Below are 17,782 nucleotides of genomic sequence, written 5' to 3'. Positions count from 1 at the left end.
CAGTGCAGGGAAGGGCAGGAGAGATTTGGGGCGGCAGGCAGGCAGGAGAAAACCAGGGACGAGCAAGGCGGCGATTCGGGGCTAGAAGGCAGGAGCGATCGGGGCAGAGCAGGGTGGCAATTCGGGGCAGAGGAGGCAGGAGAGATCGGGGCAGAGCAGGGCGGCGATTCGGGGCAGAGGAGGCAGGAGAGATCGGGGCAGAGCAGGGTGGCGATTCGAGGCAGAGGAGGCAGGAGTGATCGGGGCAAAGCAGGGCGGAAATTCAGGGCAGAGCAGGCAGGAGAGATCCGGGGAAGAGCATTGGGGCTGCAGGCAGGAGAGATTCGAGGCAGCAGAGAGCAGGGGGTGCAGAAAGCATGGCAGAGAGCAGGGCTTCTATGGAACTGGAGAGTCGGAAAGACATTTTCGACTGGTCCCCAGCAGTTGCTTCTTGGGTTGATCGGCCAGCCCAGTCAATTTTAAAAATTTGGTTGGTGAATCGCTTCCCTGTTTACTTTGCATGCGTTTCTCCTCATTTGCATGCATGGATTCGAAGTGGCTCACAGGAGAAGTTAGTGAATAGTGCAGGAGGGAAATCTGGTCACAAAGGGGTCACAAACCGATTGGTACATGATCGGTTTGCTTTGTGAATTTAGCCCTTAGTCCAGTGATTCTCCACTTTTTTGTTCCATTGGAAAAATATGGAACGAAAAAAGTGGAAAATCGCTGGACTAAGCATATAGCCCTCGATGGAGACTGCCCCAACTTTGTTGGTTAGGCTGAGAACTTTTCAGCGGCCCCTCAAAATGCTCAACTTTTGGGTTTCGATTCATATATCTCCAATTTTTTATAAGCTACATTGGCTGCCTGTTCAGGAGTCAAATTTAAGATTTTATTATTGATTCATAAATCATGCTCCTTCTCATTTGACATCCATTTCAAAAAAAACCAAACATAGACTTCCAAGAGCATTCTGCTAAGAAGGAATTCAATTATTGTCAGTCCCTGCAGTCTGTAACAACTCCAGAAATTGTACCTTTTGAATTGCAGGTACAGTTGCTGTTACAGTAGACTACTGGTAGATAAATCTGTATTTAGAAAGCAGCTGAAAGTCTTACTTTTTACAGAAGCCTTTAATATTTGAAGGATTCAAGCCGATTGCTGATTCAACTAAGTGTTATTGATTTAATATAGTTTTTAAAACAAGCAAATATATGGTTTTATAATTTAAATTTTATGTATGTTTTGTTGTAAACTGCTTGGTATTAATAGGCTGTTGATAAATGATACAAATAAACAAATTTTGCATCACTAAATAGACCCTTTGCCAAGAGTAGTTTTATCTCATCTGTAAGAAAGTTGGTCTCACAATGGTGTTAACAGGGAATCATTTGAAAGATATCATAGTGGCATTTCACATCTAAAACTCAGACTTCACGTGCTTTGCCAGTAAACACAAAGGGCCTGATTCTGTTTAGGACACCAATCTCGGCGGATGTCAACCATGCATCGACACCCCTTAACACCAGTATTCCTTTTTTTGTCAGGAAAAAGCCTGCTTCCAAGTGCTTGACATATTTATATTTGCCAGACTTCCTGAAGAATACATGTTAAAAAAATCCTTTAAATAAAGTATTCGTCTTTACAGACCAAAAACATCTACTCTCTGTGTAATCCTCTCATTCCAGAGATGCTTAGAGAGCCAACACATTACATGGCCAGCTGAAGAGTCCAAACAGAAATATGCCATTTTAGTCAGCCGGCGATGGCAGAAACTGTGGTATCCAATGGAAAACTCTGAATACTCATGCATGAGACGTGTAAACACCAGGCACAGGAACATATTTGTGATGTGTCTAAGAGGCTTGGAATGCATGCGGACCCTGTACTGGCTTTCATTATCTGCATTTTTACACACAGACACTGAAATATAGCTCAAATGTTTTCTTCAAGAGCCTGAGTTTAAAAATGTACCATCCAATCTAAAATCAGGTCCAACTTAATCCCATTCCCTGCTTTCTCTGTTTCACTCATTGAGGGCAATGTCATTTTCTGAACAATGTGGCAGTATTGATGAGGCTGTTAAAGCATCAGTAACAGTAACTATGGGCCCGAGGTGCCTCAGCCAATCAGGGCCTTAGGCCTCCCCCGGTGCATCAGATGATGCTCCGGGGTGGGGCCTAAGGCCGATATTGGGTGGCAGCTGGCCGGCCGGAGTGGCAGGAGCAGGAGGACTTTCCTCCTGCTCCCGAAGAGAAGACTGTCGGCGTAGGAGCAGGAGGGTGTGGGCACCCCTCCTGCTCCCGAAGATGGGAGCCTGGAAGGAGCAGGAGGGACCGGGCACCCCTCCTGCTCCCAACTATTTTAAAAGTACTGGGGTGAGTGGGCCGGGCCCGACCGCCTGGGCCAACCAGGGGTGGGCTGGGGGGTGGGAGGACTAGGAGCAGGAAGGACTAAGCATCCCTCTTGCTCCCAACTTTTTGGTGCTGCGAGGGCCGTGCCGGGAGGGAGGCGAGGGAGAGATCGAGGCAGAACAGGGCAGGAAGGAGAGATCGGGGCTTGGGGGGGGGGGGGGGGGTCGGGCAGATCTCTCTTGCCTGCTCCCGGACTCTCCTGCTCTCTGCCGCCGTTCTCTGCAGTGCAGGCTCGCTTTAAAACCACGGGCTTGCACCGCAGAGAATGGTGGTAGAGAGCAGGAGAGTCCGGGAGGGGGCAAGAGAGATCTGAACTGGGCTGAGCCCTGATAGCAGTGACAGGAGGCTACTTCTCCTGTCATTGCTGTCAGGGTGTGCACATGAGTGGTGATCGCTCTGGCCGTGGGTATGGGGCATGTTAACGATCGTCCCCATTTGCATGCAGTCCTTTACTGAATTGGTCGGCTGGCATGCTAACGGAAACGGATCGCACACGGTTTGGAGGTTTAGAAAATCTAGGCCTTATTCCTTCTTCCTTCCATGCCAGCTTTCCATTTCTGGTATCTCATTCCCACCCAGTCATTTTTCTCTTACTTGCTTCCCCAAACAGTCACCTTCTCTTTTATCCTCCCCCTCCCAGTTTTCCCTCTTTGTTTCCTCAGTGACCCCTTTGGCTTTTTCCCTTCATTTTCCTCTCTACCTGACCTACTTGTCTGTTTCTCTCCCCTCCTCATCTGTACAACTCTTCATTTTCATGCATCCTAAATAATTCTCTCCCCCTGCCCGCTCTTTTTCCCTCACCCCCTTACAACCACCATCTGAATCTCTCTCCTTTTTTTCTTCCCACTCTGGGCTTCCATGCTTCCCCACTACCCCTCCCCATTTCTTGTGGCTCTCCATCGTCCTCCTCACCCTCCCCATTGCCTCCTCTGTCTCTCAGCAGTAGCAAGCTCTGTACTTGTTTTACAAGGCCATTGTAATAAAAGCCAGCAAGAGGGAACAAATGCTAAATACCTAGGCTCTCCTGGGACTCCTCCTAGCAGTTAGGGAGTGTTGTAAAACGAATGGCTACATGGGCATTAAAGCAGAAAGGAAAAGCTTAATAGGAGAAGCACTATAGCTTATTAAACATTTTCATCTTCAATGAGTATGGCTGACAGAGGGAAGAGAAAAGAGTCCTTGAGTTAGCAGTTATAACTTTTATTCACTTTCCTTTTCCAAGGATAAAATCTTTACCTTGCTCCCTAAGCTCCTCTTCTCTAACAAAAGCACAGAACTGAAGTGGCTTATTCAGGGTAATGACAGAGGTGTTCTCACAAAGCCAGTGAAACAACTTAAAAATTCAGAAGCCCAAATTCCCAAAATAAACAATCATGTTGAAAAGCAGGACTTAGTATGGCTTTATAATCGAGTACAGATATAAAGATGCTCATTTTTAACCCTAATATGTCCATTATTTACTGTATGGACTTTTGTATAAATGTATGATGACCCCTCACCCCCCAAGTGATTTAAAACACCGATACTTTGAGTATATGTGGCTGTCTGAGATTCAAAAGAAAGAAAGTGCTAGTACTAGTTTTGGGGGGAGGCTGATGTACAAAGCCTAGCCACACAGGGCTAGATTCACTAACCTGTCCGATTGTGACCAATCCGTGTCCGATCCGGGCAGGTCTGATGGATTCTGCAACCAACAATATTATAATGGGGCGATCGGAGACACGCCCCCATCCGAGGACACGGATCGCTAGTGTGCAATCCTGACGCATGCGCAGACCATATGCTTTCCCTGTGGATGGTCTGCACATGCACTCTCCGCGCAAAGAAGACACTTGCAGGCAGGGAGGGAGGCAGGGAGGGGATGGGGTAATCAGCTAGAACACGCACCCATCCGACTCTCCTACTCTCTTCCGCCTTCCCTGCAATGCGAGCTCGCGGGTTTAAAGCGGCATGCAACTCCACTTTAAACCTGCAGGCTCTCACTGCAGGGAAAGCAGCAGAGATCCAGAGCTCGGGGCAGAGAGCAGGGCAGGATGATCGGGGCAGAGCTCGGGGTAGAGAGCAGGGCTGGAAGATCGGGGCAGAGTGCAGGGCGGCAATGGAGCAGACGTGTGCGACTGGTCCCCAGCAGTCGCTTCTTCTGTTCATCGGCCAGCCCAGTCGGTGTCCCGGATTTGTTTAGTGAATTGCGTCCTTGCCTACTTTGCATGTCGCTTCCCCTCATTTGCATGCACGGATCGGAAGCGGATCGGAGGAGAGGTTAGTGAATCGGGTCGGATGGAAATCTGGTCGCAAAGGGCTCACAAACCGATCGGTACATGATCAGTTTGCTTAGTGAATTTAGCCCACAGTTACTGCAGATTGTGCTCAAACATTAATGAGCAATCAGTGCAGAGAGAAGACATGGCCACACGCTGCATTAAAATATATATTAAAATGCATTAAAATGTATTCCAGGCAATACAAAAAAGAAAACAGCGACTTTTGCTGCGAGGACAGTGCAAGAAATATTTCACCAGGTCCAGGGCAGCATAGAAGAATTAGAAGAGATTTAACTGCCAGTTTTAGCTTCTTCAGTAAGTTAAAAAAACTAACAGCAGGTAACAGAGCTTGTGCGCATGTCGGAACAAACACAAAAATGGTAGCACACATCGATGCCAGTTCTTCTGTGTATAAATATCAGTCTCACATAAATTTTATGTGCAAGAAATGTGTGTGAGACTGAACGGTTCATAGACAAAACCGCCGAACACAAAGGCGCGCGCCGAAAACTGAGCGCAAGATGGAAGCGCGCGCCGAAGAAAAAGAGTGTTTTTAGGGGCTCCGATGGGGGGTTTTGTTGGGGAACCCCCCCACTTTACTTAATACAGATCGCGGTGGCGTTGTGGGGGGCTTGGGGGGTTGTAACCGCCCTCATTATACTGGAAACTTAACTGTTTCCCTGTTTTTTAGGGAAAAAGTGAAGTTTTCAGTAAAATGTGGGGGGTTACAACCCCCCAAACCCCCCACAACGCCACCGCGATCTGTATTAAGTAAAGTGGGGGGGTTCCCCAACAAAACCCCCCATCGGAGCTCCTAAAAACACTCTTTTTCTTCGGTGCGCGCTTCCATCTTGCGCTCAGTTTTCGGCGCGCGCCTTTGGGTTCGGCCCCCACAATGCGGCGCAATCTGTATAAAGTAAAGTGGGGGGTTACCCCCCACACCCCCCGTCGGAGCCCTTTAAAACAGTCATTTTCTTTGGCGTGCGCCTCCGCGTTGTGCTCAGTTGTCTGCGCGCGCCTTTGTCCTGGCGCGTTTTTGACCTGACACCGGCTGAACAGGTGCAGATGGATTATGACATTTTTGATTTTGTTCCAACATGCACTCAAGCTCTGTTACCTCGTGTTAGTTTTTTTAATTTGCAGACACTGCAAAACTTTTATGTACATGTGTCCTGCAGGCTCCTCCCAATTTGCACGCAAGGCCTGCACAAGTACAATTTGCAAACATTTAGCTTGCTGCATGCCATGGTATTACATTTAGAAGCAGACATTCTTTTTCAGCATCGGTCTCTCTCTCTCTCTGTGCGCTTTTGCTCTTTGCCAACCGCCTCCCCCCATGAGTTATGAAAAGTACAGAGACAAAAAGTCGGAACTGACATGTCTCTCCAAGAAATTGCCCAATTATTAGCGCTAATTGGCTTGTTTGTCAATTAACTTGTGCAAGCAGATTGGGTGCACGCCCAAATTTGTGAGAGCAATTTTGAGCGCCATATATAGAATTAGCGTATAAATGTTCTTACCTTCTCATTCTTCCGCTCTTCGGTTTTACCAGCTGTGTTTGTTGGGCTGGAAGTTACCAAGCTGCTGACGGGTCCATTTAATGCTTCCCCATTTAAATTGGCCGCATTAACATTTGGAGGAGTAATGGCTGCTGCTGCTGAAGTCAAGGGGATAGGTGACCTGGTACAATGTGGTGGCCCAGGGGCACCTTGCGTAATGATGGCAGCGGTCTGATGGAGGTGCTGTGGTGATATCATGGAGTGCGGTCGGATTACATTAGCTGGGAGACGAGATGGAGAGCTCTGGGTTCTTATTGGTGAAACTGTTGCTGTGGGTCTCTCCTGTGCCTGAACGGAAGAGTGTGCTAGAAACCAGAGAACACCAAAAGGAGGTCAATACATTGTCACAATATAAACTGCATTTAAAAAATAATTGGCTTGATTAACCTATGGGTAAAACAGCCTGAAATAATCCATTGTGAATGTATCTGTCACAACTCAGCTATGGTCCATGTACTCTTAATTGCTGTCTTTTAAATACAGTTTTCTCTGCCAGAGGTGTTATATCTAAAGACCTTAAAACAGGTATTACCGGTAATTACTCATCAATTCTACAACACTTTCCTTTTCTAGTAGGGAAATCATCATTTCAGTGACTTCAGTCTCATTCTCAGAGATTCTTCAGGTGACTTCACAACCTGGATTTCCCCATCTTCTTGACAGCTCAACCAACCTTTTTCTATTCATTCTACAAACATGGCAATGGCAGCTGCTTCTCTGTGCCAAGTGGAGAATTGATTTGGTAATGACGTCAATGGAAGCTAAGATCCAAAAATCTGCAGTAATCCAACTCTGCATTCAGGTTAGTATTATATTCAGGGCTGGTCTTAGTCATGCAGGGGCCCAAAGCAGAAGCTGGGGAGGTTGCCCCAAAGCCTACCTTTCAACTATGCTTCCTTTAGCTTGAGGAAGGCTTTTGGGACCATTGTGACATGGGCACTCAGGGCAGTTACCCTCATTGTCATCTCTAACACTAGCCCTGATTACAAGGGCTACACCAGTGGTTCTTAAACCTGTCCTGGAAGATCCCCAGCAAGTCGAGTTTTCAAGATATCCCAAATGAATATGCTTGAGGCACATTTGCATATAACAGAGGTGACAGGCATGCAAATCTGCCTCATGCATATTCATTAGGGATATCTTGAAAAGCTGACTGGTTGGGGGTCCCCTAGGATAGGTTTAAGAACCACTGTACTACACCATGACCTCAGGATCAAAGAAATTTCAAATTCTGTTATTTCATAGAAGATGATACTGATAGTCTACCCCAGTGATTCCCAACCCTGTCCTGGAGGAACACCAGGCCAATCGGGTTTTCAGGCTAGCCCTAATGAATATGCATGAGAGAGATTTGCATATGATGGAAGTGATAGGCATGCAAATTTGCTTCATGCATATTCATTAGGGCTAGCTTGAAAACCCAATTGGCCTGGTGTTCCTCCAGGACAGGGTTGGGAACCACTGGTCTACCCTATCTTCCATATGGATCTGCCTATTGTGTCATCACCGGTATTATACAGTTTGTGGTGTTCCCCCATTGCCTGTGTCTTTTGAGGCTCTCCTCATGCTTGCAGGGATGGCCCCGCAGAATGTACAAACTATGCTCCTGTACAGGGTGCTGGGGCAAACAAGGGTGTCAAAATCAGGAGTGATACTGTCTGCTGAATCTTCAAGCTGTGGTAACATCAGCAGTAGCAGAAAAACATCAGTGAAGGGCTCATAGACCAGCACATGCTCACAGGTGACTCCTGCCTAGAGAACTCAATATCCCCATCCTGTCCCCGTGAGTTTTGTCACTGTCACTGTCTCATTCCTGTAAGCTCTGCCTTAACCGCACAAGCCTCAAACACAGATGAGGACAGAGCTTGCAGGAATGGGGCAGGGAAAGGAAAAGAACTCGCAGGGACGGGATGGGAAAATGAGTTCCCGCGGGGATGGGGAAAAATGTGTCCCCGTGTCATTCTCTACTCCCGCCCCCATTCCTTTACAAATTTCCTTTTACCATGGAAATAGATGCAAGGGGTGGCCATTGCAGTGCTGCCTTATAGATCCTGAGGCTGGGTGAAAATCATGCCTAGAGCCGTAAAGAAGTAGACTGGGACTGCTTGGAGATTCTATCCTAGTGTTTGTCAATATTTTGTGGCTGTGGGCCCAAAAAACCTATATGACACCTCCCCCCACCCTCTGGAGATGCAGAATAAGATGTTCCTATGGAGAGCCCACCCAGGTTGTGACCACACATGAGGCGAGTCTCTTTCAACTGAAAGGAAACTCCAGAGTGAGAGGGCATAGATTAAGATTAAGAGGTGATTAGGCTCAGGAGTAATCTGAGGAAATACTTTTTTTACAGATAGGATGGTAGATGCATGGAATAGGTTCCCAGTAGAGGTGGTGGGGATGAGGTCTGTGTCTGAATTCAAGAAAGTGTGGGACAGGCACGTGGGATCTCTTAGGGAGAGGAGGAGATAGTGGATGCTGCGGAAGGGTGATTGGACGAGCCATTTGGCCTTTATCTGCTGTCGTGTTTCTATGGATCTTGTGACACCACTTGTGGTCTTCACCCCCAGTTTGGGAAGCTGTTCTGTCCTTCCCCCCTCTCCATCTCCAGCAAAGCCAGTAGGAAGACTTGTAAACTGGGTGTATGCCACAGTGGAGGGGGAATAGACAGAGGACGACAGAGTACATGCTTGATAGTGGGGAGAAAAAGGGTTTGCCTATAGAGGAAGAAAAATAGGGAAAGGTGGAACTATGTGTATGGATAGAACTGGAGGTCTTGGTGAAAGTTCTGAATATCTCCAATGTGGATGGTATTGTTCATGTTGAGGATGAGACTGAAGATAGGCTGGTTTTGGTGATAAATTCCTTTCATCTCTCAGGCTGTTCTGCCCCCATATTCATGGGAGCAGGCTGTTTGTATTAAAGTGTATGCTTAATTTTGCCTTTAACATGAATGTGCTGCTTGTAGCAGGTTATTGCAATAATGTCTTTAAGAATGAATTCCCCCTGTGTATTATGGGATGCTTCCTAGTGGTTGCTGACACACTAGCACTCTGGGCTGGTAGCCTCTTTGTTATTCTCTACTGCTTTCTCTCATGGTGAAGGCCGTGCATGCGCGAAGGCTTCCCAGCTTGGCCTCTGAGCTCAGGACTTCCAAAACTCAGACAAACTGCCAGTTTTTGGAAATCCCTCCGGGCACCCAGATAGTCCTCTAAAAAGAGGCCATGACCGGGTTTTCCCGGACGTCTAGTAACCTTATCTTAATGAAAGTAGAGCATTACCCCACCCCCACCCCCACCCCCAGCAAGCAGCTGACTTTATTCTAGTAGAGGGTAGACTTGGCAAGAGCTGCAATTCTGTACAAGCAACAAACTACAAGTTCATTTCCTTAAGGAATTGAGAGTGTGGAAAGGGTTTAACTTGTGATATCCACAGGGAAAGTCAGCACACAGGCTTTTGCACAGGATATTACTGAGAGAGCCACTCTATTCTTTTCTTTCCAAGGAAGGTAAAGTTCCTGTCTGGAAACTTACTGTAAAAAAAAAAAAAAAAAGATTTGCTTTCTAGTCAGAAAGTTCCAATTTTTCTCAGATGTGGCTCTTTTCACTCAGCCAAGTAGGAAATTATTTCCCCAGCAGAAGATCCAGGTGTTTGTGATAGGAGTGATCTTTTATGTAAGGTTCCCATGCAAATGCCTGATTACTTTTCAATGGAATAAATATGTCTTTGTAGACTAATCTCAGAGAACTTTCTTTGGAAAAATAAAGGATATAATGTCCTTTTTTTCCTTGCTAACATGTTCATCTCATTATTGTGTAGGTGGAATTTGGGGTGATAAGATTTTGGGCACAATGGATAGGAAGATAAACCGAATGCAAAGGAAATCTATTAGTTTTAACGATATATATTCGAATATAAACCAATCCGAATATAAACCGAGGTAACCTTTTCCCCCCCAAAAAAGGAGGAAAAAAGGTTGAATTGAATATAAACCCAGGGGGGGGGATTGGGGGGGAGAGTAGATAATATTAAGCAGTGCCCTCACCTATCAGGTTCTGCTTCCAGCCCTCTACCCATCACTCACCTACCCTGCCAGGCTCTGCACCCAGCCCCCCTCCCTCCCTGCCCTACCAGGCTCTACATCTGTCTCCCATCCCTTCCTCCCTCCTTCCTGCCCTGCTAGGTTCTGTACCCTGTCCCCCCTCCCTCCGGATGCCTTACAGGCATCCACCGGGTCTATCTTAAGTCCTGGTGGTCTACTGGTGGTCCAGGACAGAAGGGATCTCTTCCGTCTCCTGCCCCAGCCAACTTTAACAATTTTTATCTCCCTTCTGCCACCCCACGTACCTTTTAAATCTCTGGTAGTCTAGGGATGGGCCGGGACAGGAGGCTGCTGCGAGTTCTCAAGGGACTATGAGAACTCCCAGCAGCCAATCAGTTAGCGGCTCTGAATGGGCAGGAGCAAAGGAAGGTCACTCCTGCCACGGTTCACTGCTGGACCATCAGGGACTTAAATGATACACGGAAGGGGTGGGAGGGAGATAAAAGTTGTTTAAAGTTGGCTGGAGCAGGAGATGGAAGGCATCCTTCCTGTACCGGCCCACCGCTGGACCACCAGGGACTTAAGAGGTAAAGTCAGCCAGAGTAGGAGACTGAAGTAATCCCTCCTGTTCCGGCCCACCGCTGGACCACTAGGGATTTAAAAGGTACGGGGGGGAGGGGGGATGGGGAAGGGAGGTGGCAGGTGTGAGATAAAAATTGTTACAGTTGGCTGTGGGGCAGGAGACAGGAGGGATTGCTTCTGTCCTGGCTCACCGCTGGACTACCAGGTCTTACCACAGGCCCAGCAAAGGCCTGCAACAGGTTCGGGAGGGGTCAGGTCAGCATTGACCTGAGACCCAAATATAAACCGAGACCCTCATTTTTTGGGCTATCCTTTTTGGCCCCAAAATCTCAGTTTATATTCGAGTATATATGGTAACTCTCTCTTCTTGTTATGTGAGCTTGATAGAGGGAAGTATAATATTGCTTTGTGCATTATCCCCCCAAATTCTGTATAGGGTGCTATAAGTTATGTGCACAAATCAGTGTGTTTAGCCAATTTGTGTCCAAGACTTAATTGTTTATACAAGCTAATCAGTGCTGATAATTGGCAATCAACATCTAATAATTGATGTTAATTGACATTTATTAGAACTTACATGCAAAACTTGGTAGGCGCATTCTATAAAGTGGTGCGTACCAGTTCTAGTGTGTGAATCTTATAAGGGGGCATGGCCAAAGGAGGAGTATGGGCAGATCGTGAGCATTCCTAAAAGTTAAGCACGCTGTTATGGAATATGCCTAATCTGTGCACAATTTAGGTGCAGGCATTTAGGCCTGTTTTTTCTTGGCTTAAATGGGTGTGCCTAAATGTTAGCGATGCATACAGCCACTAACCCCCTCTTTTACTTTGAGAGATTTTCCATTCTTCTACCTTGCCAATATGGTTTCAGACCCAATTTCAGTACTGAATCTCTATTGGTCTCACTAATTTCAAGGGTTCAGCAACTACATTCACATAATAAGTTCGCAATCCTATTACAATTTGATCTATCTGCGGCCATTGACGTTGTTCACCACGATTTCTTGATCTACCAACTTTCTGAGATAGGCACTGATTCTACAGTCTTAGACTGGTTCTCGAAATTCTTACCATCTCACTCATATACTGTTAATATGAATGGCACCATGTGAAACTCATTCTCAAATTGGAAATATCTTAAAACAATTTTTGAACTTTTATAAAGCTTTATATTCTTCTGAGCCTTATTCAAATAAAGAACTTGATGGTTTAGAGTTTTTAAAGTTGATCGAGGGACCAAAAATTCCCGAGCATATAAAAGGAAAGCTTGAGGCACCTATATCACTGAAAGAATTACAAGCAGTCCCTTAGAGTTGAATCCACTCCAGGTGGTGATGGGTTCACTGTAGAGTTTTACAAATCATTTCAAATTAGCCTATTGCCTCATCTATTAAATTTATATCAGGCTCAACTGACTAAAGATTGCATTACAGGTACTATGGCAGAATCTTTAACTATTGTTTTGCCGAAGCCAAATGAAGATCCTACGTTGGTTTAAAATTACAGGCCTATTTCTTTGATAAATGTAGATGGAAAACTTCTGGCTAAGTTATTGGCTTTACGCTTGGCCAAGGCTCTCCCTTATATCATTGGTATGCTCCAAACAGGGTTCGTTGCTCAAAAACATTCTTCAAATAACACCAGACTGGCTTTCCACATGTTAAATTTAACAAAAGCCATGGAAGATCCGGCCTTCTCTGTATCCTTGGATGCAGAGAAGGCCTTTGATCGTGTGTAGCGGACCTTCATGTATCAAGCAATGGATTGGTTTGGTATTGGTTCTGGATTTATTCAAATGATTCAAATCTTGTATAGTTCCCCTTCTGCCAGATTATATATTAATAATACTTTTTCAGAACATTTTCGTCTGGAGAGGGGAGTTAGACAAGGGTGTCCATGGGCTATTCAACAGTCAAAGGAGATACAGGGTATTCCTTATGCAGGTCGGGAATACAAAGTCTCTGCGTATGCAGTTGATATTTTGCTTCATTTGAGGAATCCTGAAAATTCCATCCCGCATTTACTGGACTTGACTGACAGATTTGACAAATTTTCTGGCTATAAAATAAAATGGAGTAAATCGGAGGTTCTTCCACTAAATGTACATTTATCAAAAGGATTATTTGATACATTCCCTTTTCTTTGGAAGGAAGAGGGTATAAAATATTTAGGTATTTGGATACAAAAAACGTTGGAAGAGACAATGAAAGTAAATGAAAAGTCTTTATTGCTGAAGGTCACTGAAATGTGTGAGCAATGGAACCCTTTACATCTGTCTTGGTGGGGGAGAGTTCACACAGTTAAGATGATGATTTTGCCTGTGGTTTGCTACCAAATGGGTATGTTATCAGTGTTTTTTAGGGGTCCTGTTATAAGAAATTAAATAGTATTCTTACTAAATTTATTTGGCTGGGTAATGGCGAGAATTGCTTTAGTATCTTTACAAAAACCAATTGCGGCGGGTGGGGTAAATTTCCCAAATTTTTATAGGTACCATCAGGCCTATATAATGTGTCAGGGTATGTATTGGATCCTTCCTGAGTTCATGGAACATCTCCCTGATTGGTTATATTTAGAGTGGCAATTGATGTCCCCATTACGACTGTTTCATGTGTCAAATATCAGATTACCCAGATATGTTAAGGACAATAGTATTTTATTTGACAACTGGAAAACTTTGAAATTTATTAATAAATTAACAGATATTCCAGTAGAGAAATCCACTTATCAGTCCTTATGGTTAAACTCCAAGATTCAAATTGCTGAGTCTACAATTGCCTGGAAGCACTGGATGCAAGCAGGTATACGTACTATAGATGATGTTATATCAAATGAGAAAATGTTTGAGTTTTCATGACTGCAGCAATTATATGGTATTTCAAAGTCTCAAAATTATAAGTGGTTTCAGTTGAAGCAAGCCATTCAGAAGGGGTTCCCTGACTGGCGAAATCTAAAAGATCATTATAGCTTGCAGATCCTATGTTTCCAGACAGATTTGCTAGGACATCAGGCTGCCCGGTGGTATAAATTAATATCTGAATCTTTGAACAAAAAAAACAAAATCTAGTCTTAGAGAAATTTGGAGCATTGACATAAAGCAGTACATTTCTGTGTCTCAATGGCCACAAATTTGGACTTGGAGGATGAGATGTACAGCATCAGCATCTATGAGACAAACATGTTTTTTCTCGTTACATAGATCTTTATGGACCCCGGTTAGGTTACAAAAGTTAGACTGTTCTAAATCTAAAGATGCTGGCACTGTCATCTAGACATTGGGACACTGGATCATCTGTTGTTCTATTGTCCTTTGATACTCAACTTTTGGAGGTCAATATGGGGTAAAATTAACAACATATTGGAATCATAAATCCCACTGACGTATAAGATAGTCATATATGGCATTACCACATAAAATATATTCAGAAAAAAACCACTGTGCCAGAGATTATCAAGATAATTTCCTATCATAAACAGAGGATAATTGTCACATGGAAAAACTCTATGTTCGCTATACAGCTACATAGGAAAAACATCCTTGGTCTACAAAACTCTGTGTAGTATTTAATTGTATGTGGTAATATGATTTTTGGATATTCAGCTTGGATTTATTTATTTTTGTCATATATTATAGTCATATGTGATCAATTATTACATATACTATAGTCATTATAGTCGATTATTACATATTAAGCCCCCCATGGATCGATATAAATGCTGTCATGCAGATGGTAACCTGTAATTGGAAGAATTACGATCGCCTAAATTTTCCTTTTTGGTGGGCAAATCTGTGCTCCAGCTATAGGTATGAAAAAATGAATTCCAATAGTTTGGGGCACAGTAATTTATTTAAACTGGTTTGGGGCCCCTTTTCATCTTATATTACTTCACTATAGTAGGCCTTTGATTATGAGTCAATTTTTGTTTATTTTCGTATACATCCAGGGAAGGGGGGGTCTATTTCTATTTCTGTCCTAATTTGTCCTTTGAGTATTTACACCTGGGGTAGGTAGGAGGAGGGTGGGAGGATATTATTAATCTGAATAGGGAAAGGTTACTGGAAAAATCTATATTTCTGTGTTTTATTGATTAATCATTAGGTGGGTGGGTGGGATAAAATGGTTGGCCATGTATATTTGTAAGATGAATGTGCTTTTATTGACTTATTATATGTTATATACTTGTGTCTTGCACTATTGAAGTTTGGAAAATCAATAAAGAATTAAAAAAAAAAAAAAAAGAATAACACCATGTCATTTTCTTGGAAGCTGTTATGCGGAATCCCGCAGGGATCCCTCTGTCCCCTATTCTTTTCAACATCTACATGTCTACTTTAAAACTTTTCCATTTATCTCCCTTTGAAACATTATATACATATGCAGAGGACATCTTTGTCCTTCTTGAGATAGATTCGAATCCTACAAACCTCGCTGAGAATATAATAGCATGTTTAATGAAACTTCAATCTTGGGCCCTTACTGTGCAAATGAAGCTGAATGAGTCCAAAACAAAACTTCTTTGGCTTGGCCCAAAACTAGATCAACTACCTTCATCCATTTCATTGCCTTCTGGATCTTCACTGCAGATTGAATTCTCAAGTAAAGTTTTGAGTATCATTATTGACTCAACACTTTCATTTAATGACCATCTTAATTCTCTGGTAAAAAAATGTTCCTTTAGTCTCCATATGCTGAGGAAAGTGAGATCCTGTTTTGCTGTCCTTGTACAATCAATCATTCTTTCAAAGTTGGATTATTGTAATTTGGTCTATTTAAGTCTAACCAAAAAAAGTCTTCAAAGATTTCAACAGATCCAGAATACTGCGGCTAGGTTGGTCTTTGCAAAAAGCAAATTTGATCATGTTTCCACACTTTTGTTAAAACTTTACTGGCTCCCAGTAATCTCTAGGGTTTACTTTAAATGTGCCTGCCTAACATTTAAGATCTTGCACGGCACTCTTCCTCCTTTAATTCCTCTATCTTGGAATTCTGCGAGACCTAATATTACCAGATCTATCCAAAAGCTTAAATTATCTTTCCCCTCGTTAAATCACCTGACAACCTCGCTAACAATTCCAAGCCACTCTCCATACCTGTAAATATACCAGTACATTGCGGCTCACGCCCCACAAATCTCAAGTCTCATGTCCTCCGCCAACCGGTACTTACACAAATCTTCTCGTCATCTTCCCCCACTACTAATTCTACCGGTGACACCTCATTGACATCCTCTCTTGACACCAATACCTCAAATCAGGCGCAGTTAAAATTAGGGCTTATTAACGTAAAGTCCATCAAAGAGAAATATCATCTCATAAAAGAGATCATTCTCTCACATGATTTACATGTCCTTTGCCTAACAGAATCTTGGCTAACTGATGGTGAAGAAGCCTACCTTTCTTTCTGTTGTCCTTCTAACTACTCTTATGTCTTTAATCACCGCTATAAACGCAAATGGGTGGCTTAGCCGTTATCTATTACAATAATATAGTCAAATCTGTAGACTACTCTTCAGGAAGCTTAGCCATAGAATTTCTTCAAATTAAACTTAACATTAACCCAAAAATAGATATCCTACTACTCTACATTCCTCCACCCATTAACCACAGTAATCTAACCCTCCTCCAAAACCTAATTTTCAATTTTTGTTCATCATCAAATCACCCGCTTATTTTAGGTGATTTTAACATTCACTTTGATGAATCATCAAACCCTATTACCAAAGAAATCTTAATTTACACCAATACCCTGAATCTACAGCCCATGATTCAAGATTCAACACACTCAGCAGGACACACTCTAGATATGATATTAGTTCCAAAATCACAATTTTTTACTTTCTCTGATCTTCACAATACACCAGTCCCATGGTCAGACCACCATCTTATTACCTTCAGGTTGCATTAAAAAAATAAAACAACATTAACTTTGCAACCAAGAAAAATTACCTATCGTGATTATACAAAATTAGAACTAATAAACATCCAATCATTTATTAATCCAAAATTTCCATTCGGATTTCCTTGAAGATCAACTCACTACTTGGAACACATCAATTCAACTTATATTGGATAATGAAGCCCCAGTCATTAACAAAACCATTTCCACTCGTAAAACACAAAATCCTTGGTTTTCGCACGAGCGTTTTTTACTTAAAAGCCAACTGAGTTCCCTGGAGAGGAAATGGCACAAAAATGAATCTGTCGAATACCTGAAATTTTATAAAGAACATGCATCTCTATATAAGACTAAAATTAACCACGCCAAAAGACATTTCTATTCTAAAAAAATCCTAAAAGCAAAAAATCCTTCCATCCTTTACTCCATCTTAAAATCCATTATTTCCAATTTACAAAAGGAAGACAATAAAAATAATTTAACAGCTTAAGACCTTGCTAACTACTTCTGTAAAAAAATCAGTGACATACGTAAAAACTTTGACCATATCCTGCCAGTTGATTCCACTGATAGCTTAAATAATAGCTATCTCCCATTTGCTAAATGCTCCACTTTTAACCTTCCATCTTTAGCGGACATCGAACGCCTTTTTCAAAAAGTCAACTTAAAAGGCTCCCGTTTTGAGATTATTCCTCCAATAATCCTAAAAAAATTCTTCTCTTGTTTTGGCCCTTTCATACATTCCCTTATATTAAAAAGCCTCAGCACAGGCTTTGTGCCATCATCTTGGAAATCTGCAGCAATCTTTCCTATAATAAAAGATCGTAAAACAAGTCCCGAGGAAGCCTCGAATTATCGCCCTATCACAAATATCCCTTTCTTGGCGAAATTAACAGAAAGAGTAGTATTTGACCAACTGTCTGACTTTGTTGAATTAACCAATGTGTTACATCTGAACCAGATAGAGTTCCGAAAAAACCATAACACAGAATACTCATTGATTGGGCTAACCACAAACATAATTTATCATTTAGACCAGTGTTCTTCAACC

At 43.1% G+C, this 17,782-nt stretch overlaps 1 protein-coding gene across 3 annotated transcripts in view; it reads right to left on the bottom strand.

Annotated features, from left to right (window-relative positions):
* The window catches only part of SH3RF3 (SH3 domain containing ring finger 3), an 836,169-nt gene that overhangs the window by 76,102 nt on the left and 742,285 nt on the right, over positions 1 to 17,782 (bottom strand). For all 3 annotated transcript variants that reach the window (XM_033949356.1, XM_033949354.1, XM_033949355.1), the window contains one exon: positions 6,175 to 6,518. In XM_033949356.1, coding sequence (XP_033805247.1) covers positions 6,175 to 6,518 — 344 coding nt within the window. The remainder of the gene's footprint in view (positions 1 to 6,174; positions 6,519 to 17,782) is intronic.

The sequence above is a fragment of the Geotrypetes seraphini genome, chromosome 6 (assembly GCF_902459505.1).
Source record: "Geotrypetes seraphini chromosome 6, aGeoSer1.1, whole genome shotgun sequence".
NCBI lineage: Eukaryota > Metazoa > Chordata > Amphibia > Gymnophiona > Dermophiidae > Geotrypetes > Geotrypetes seraphini.
This window is presented reverse-complemented; position numbering and strand designations above follow the sequence as displayed.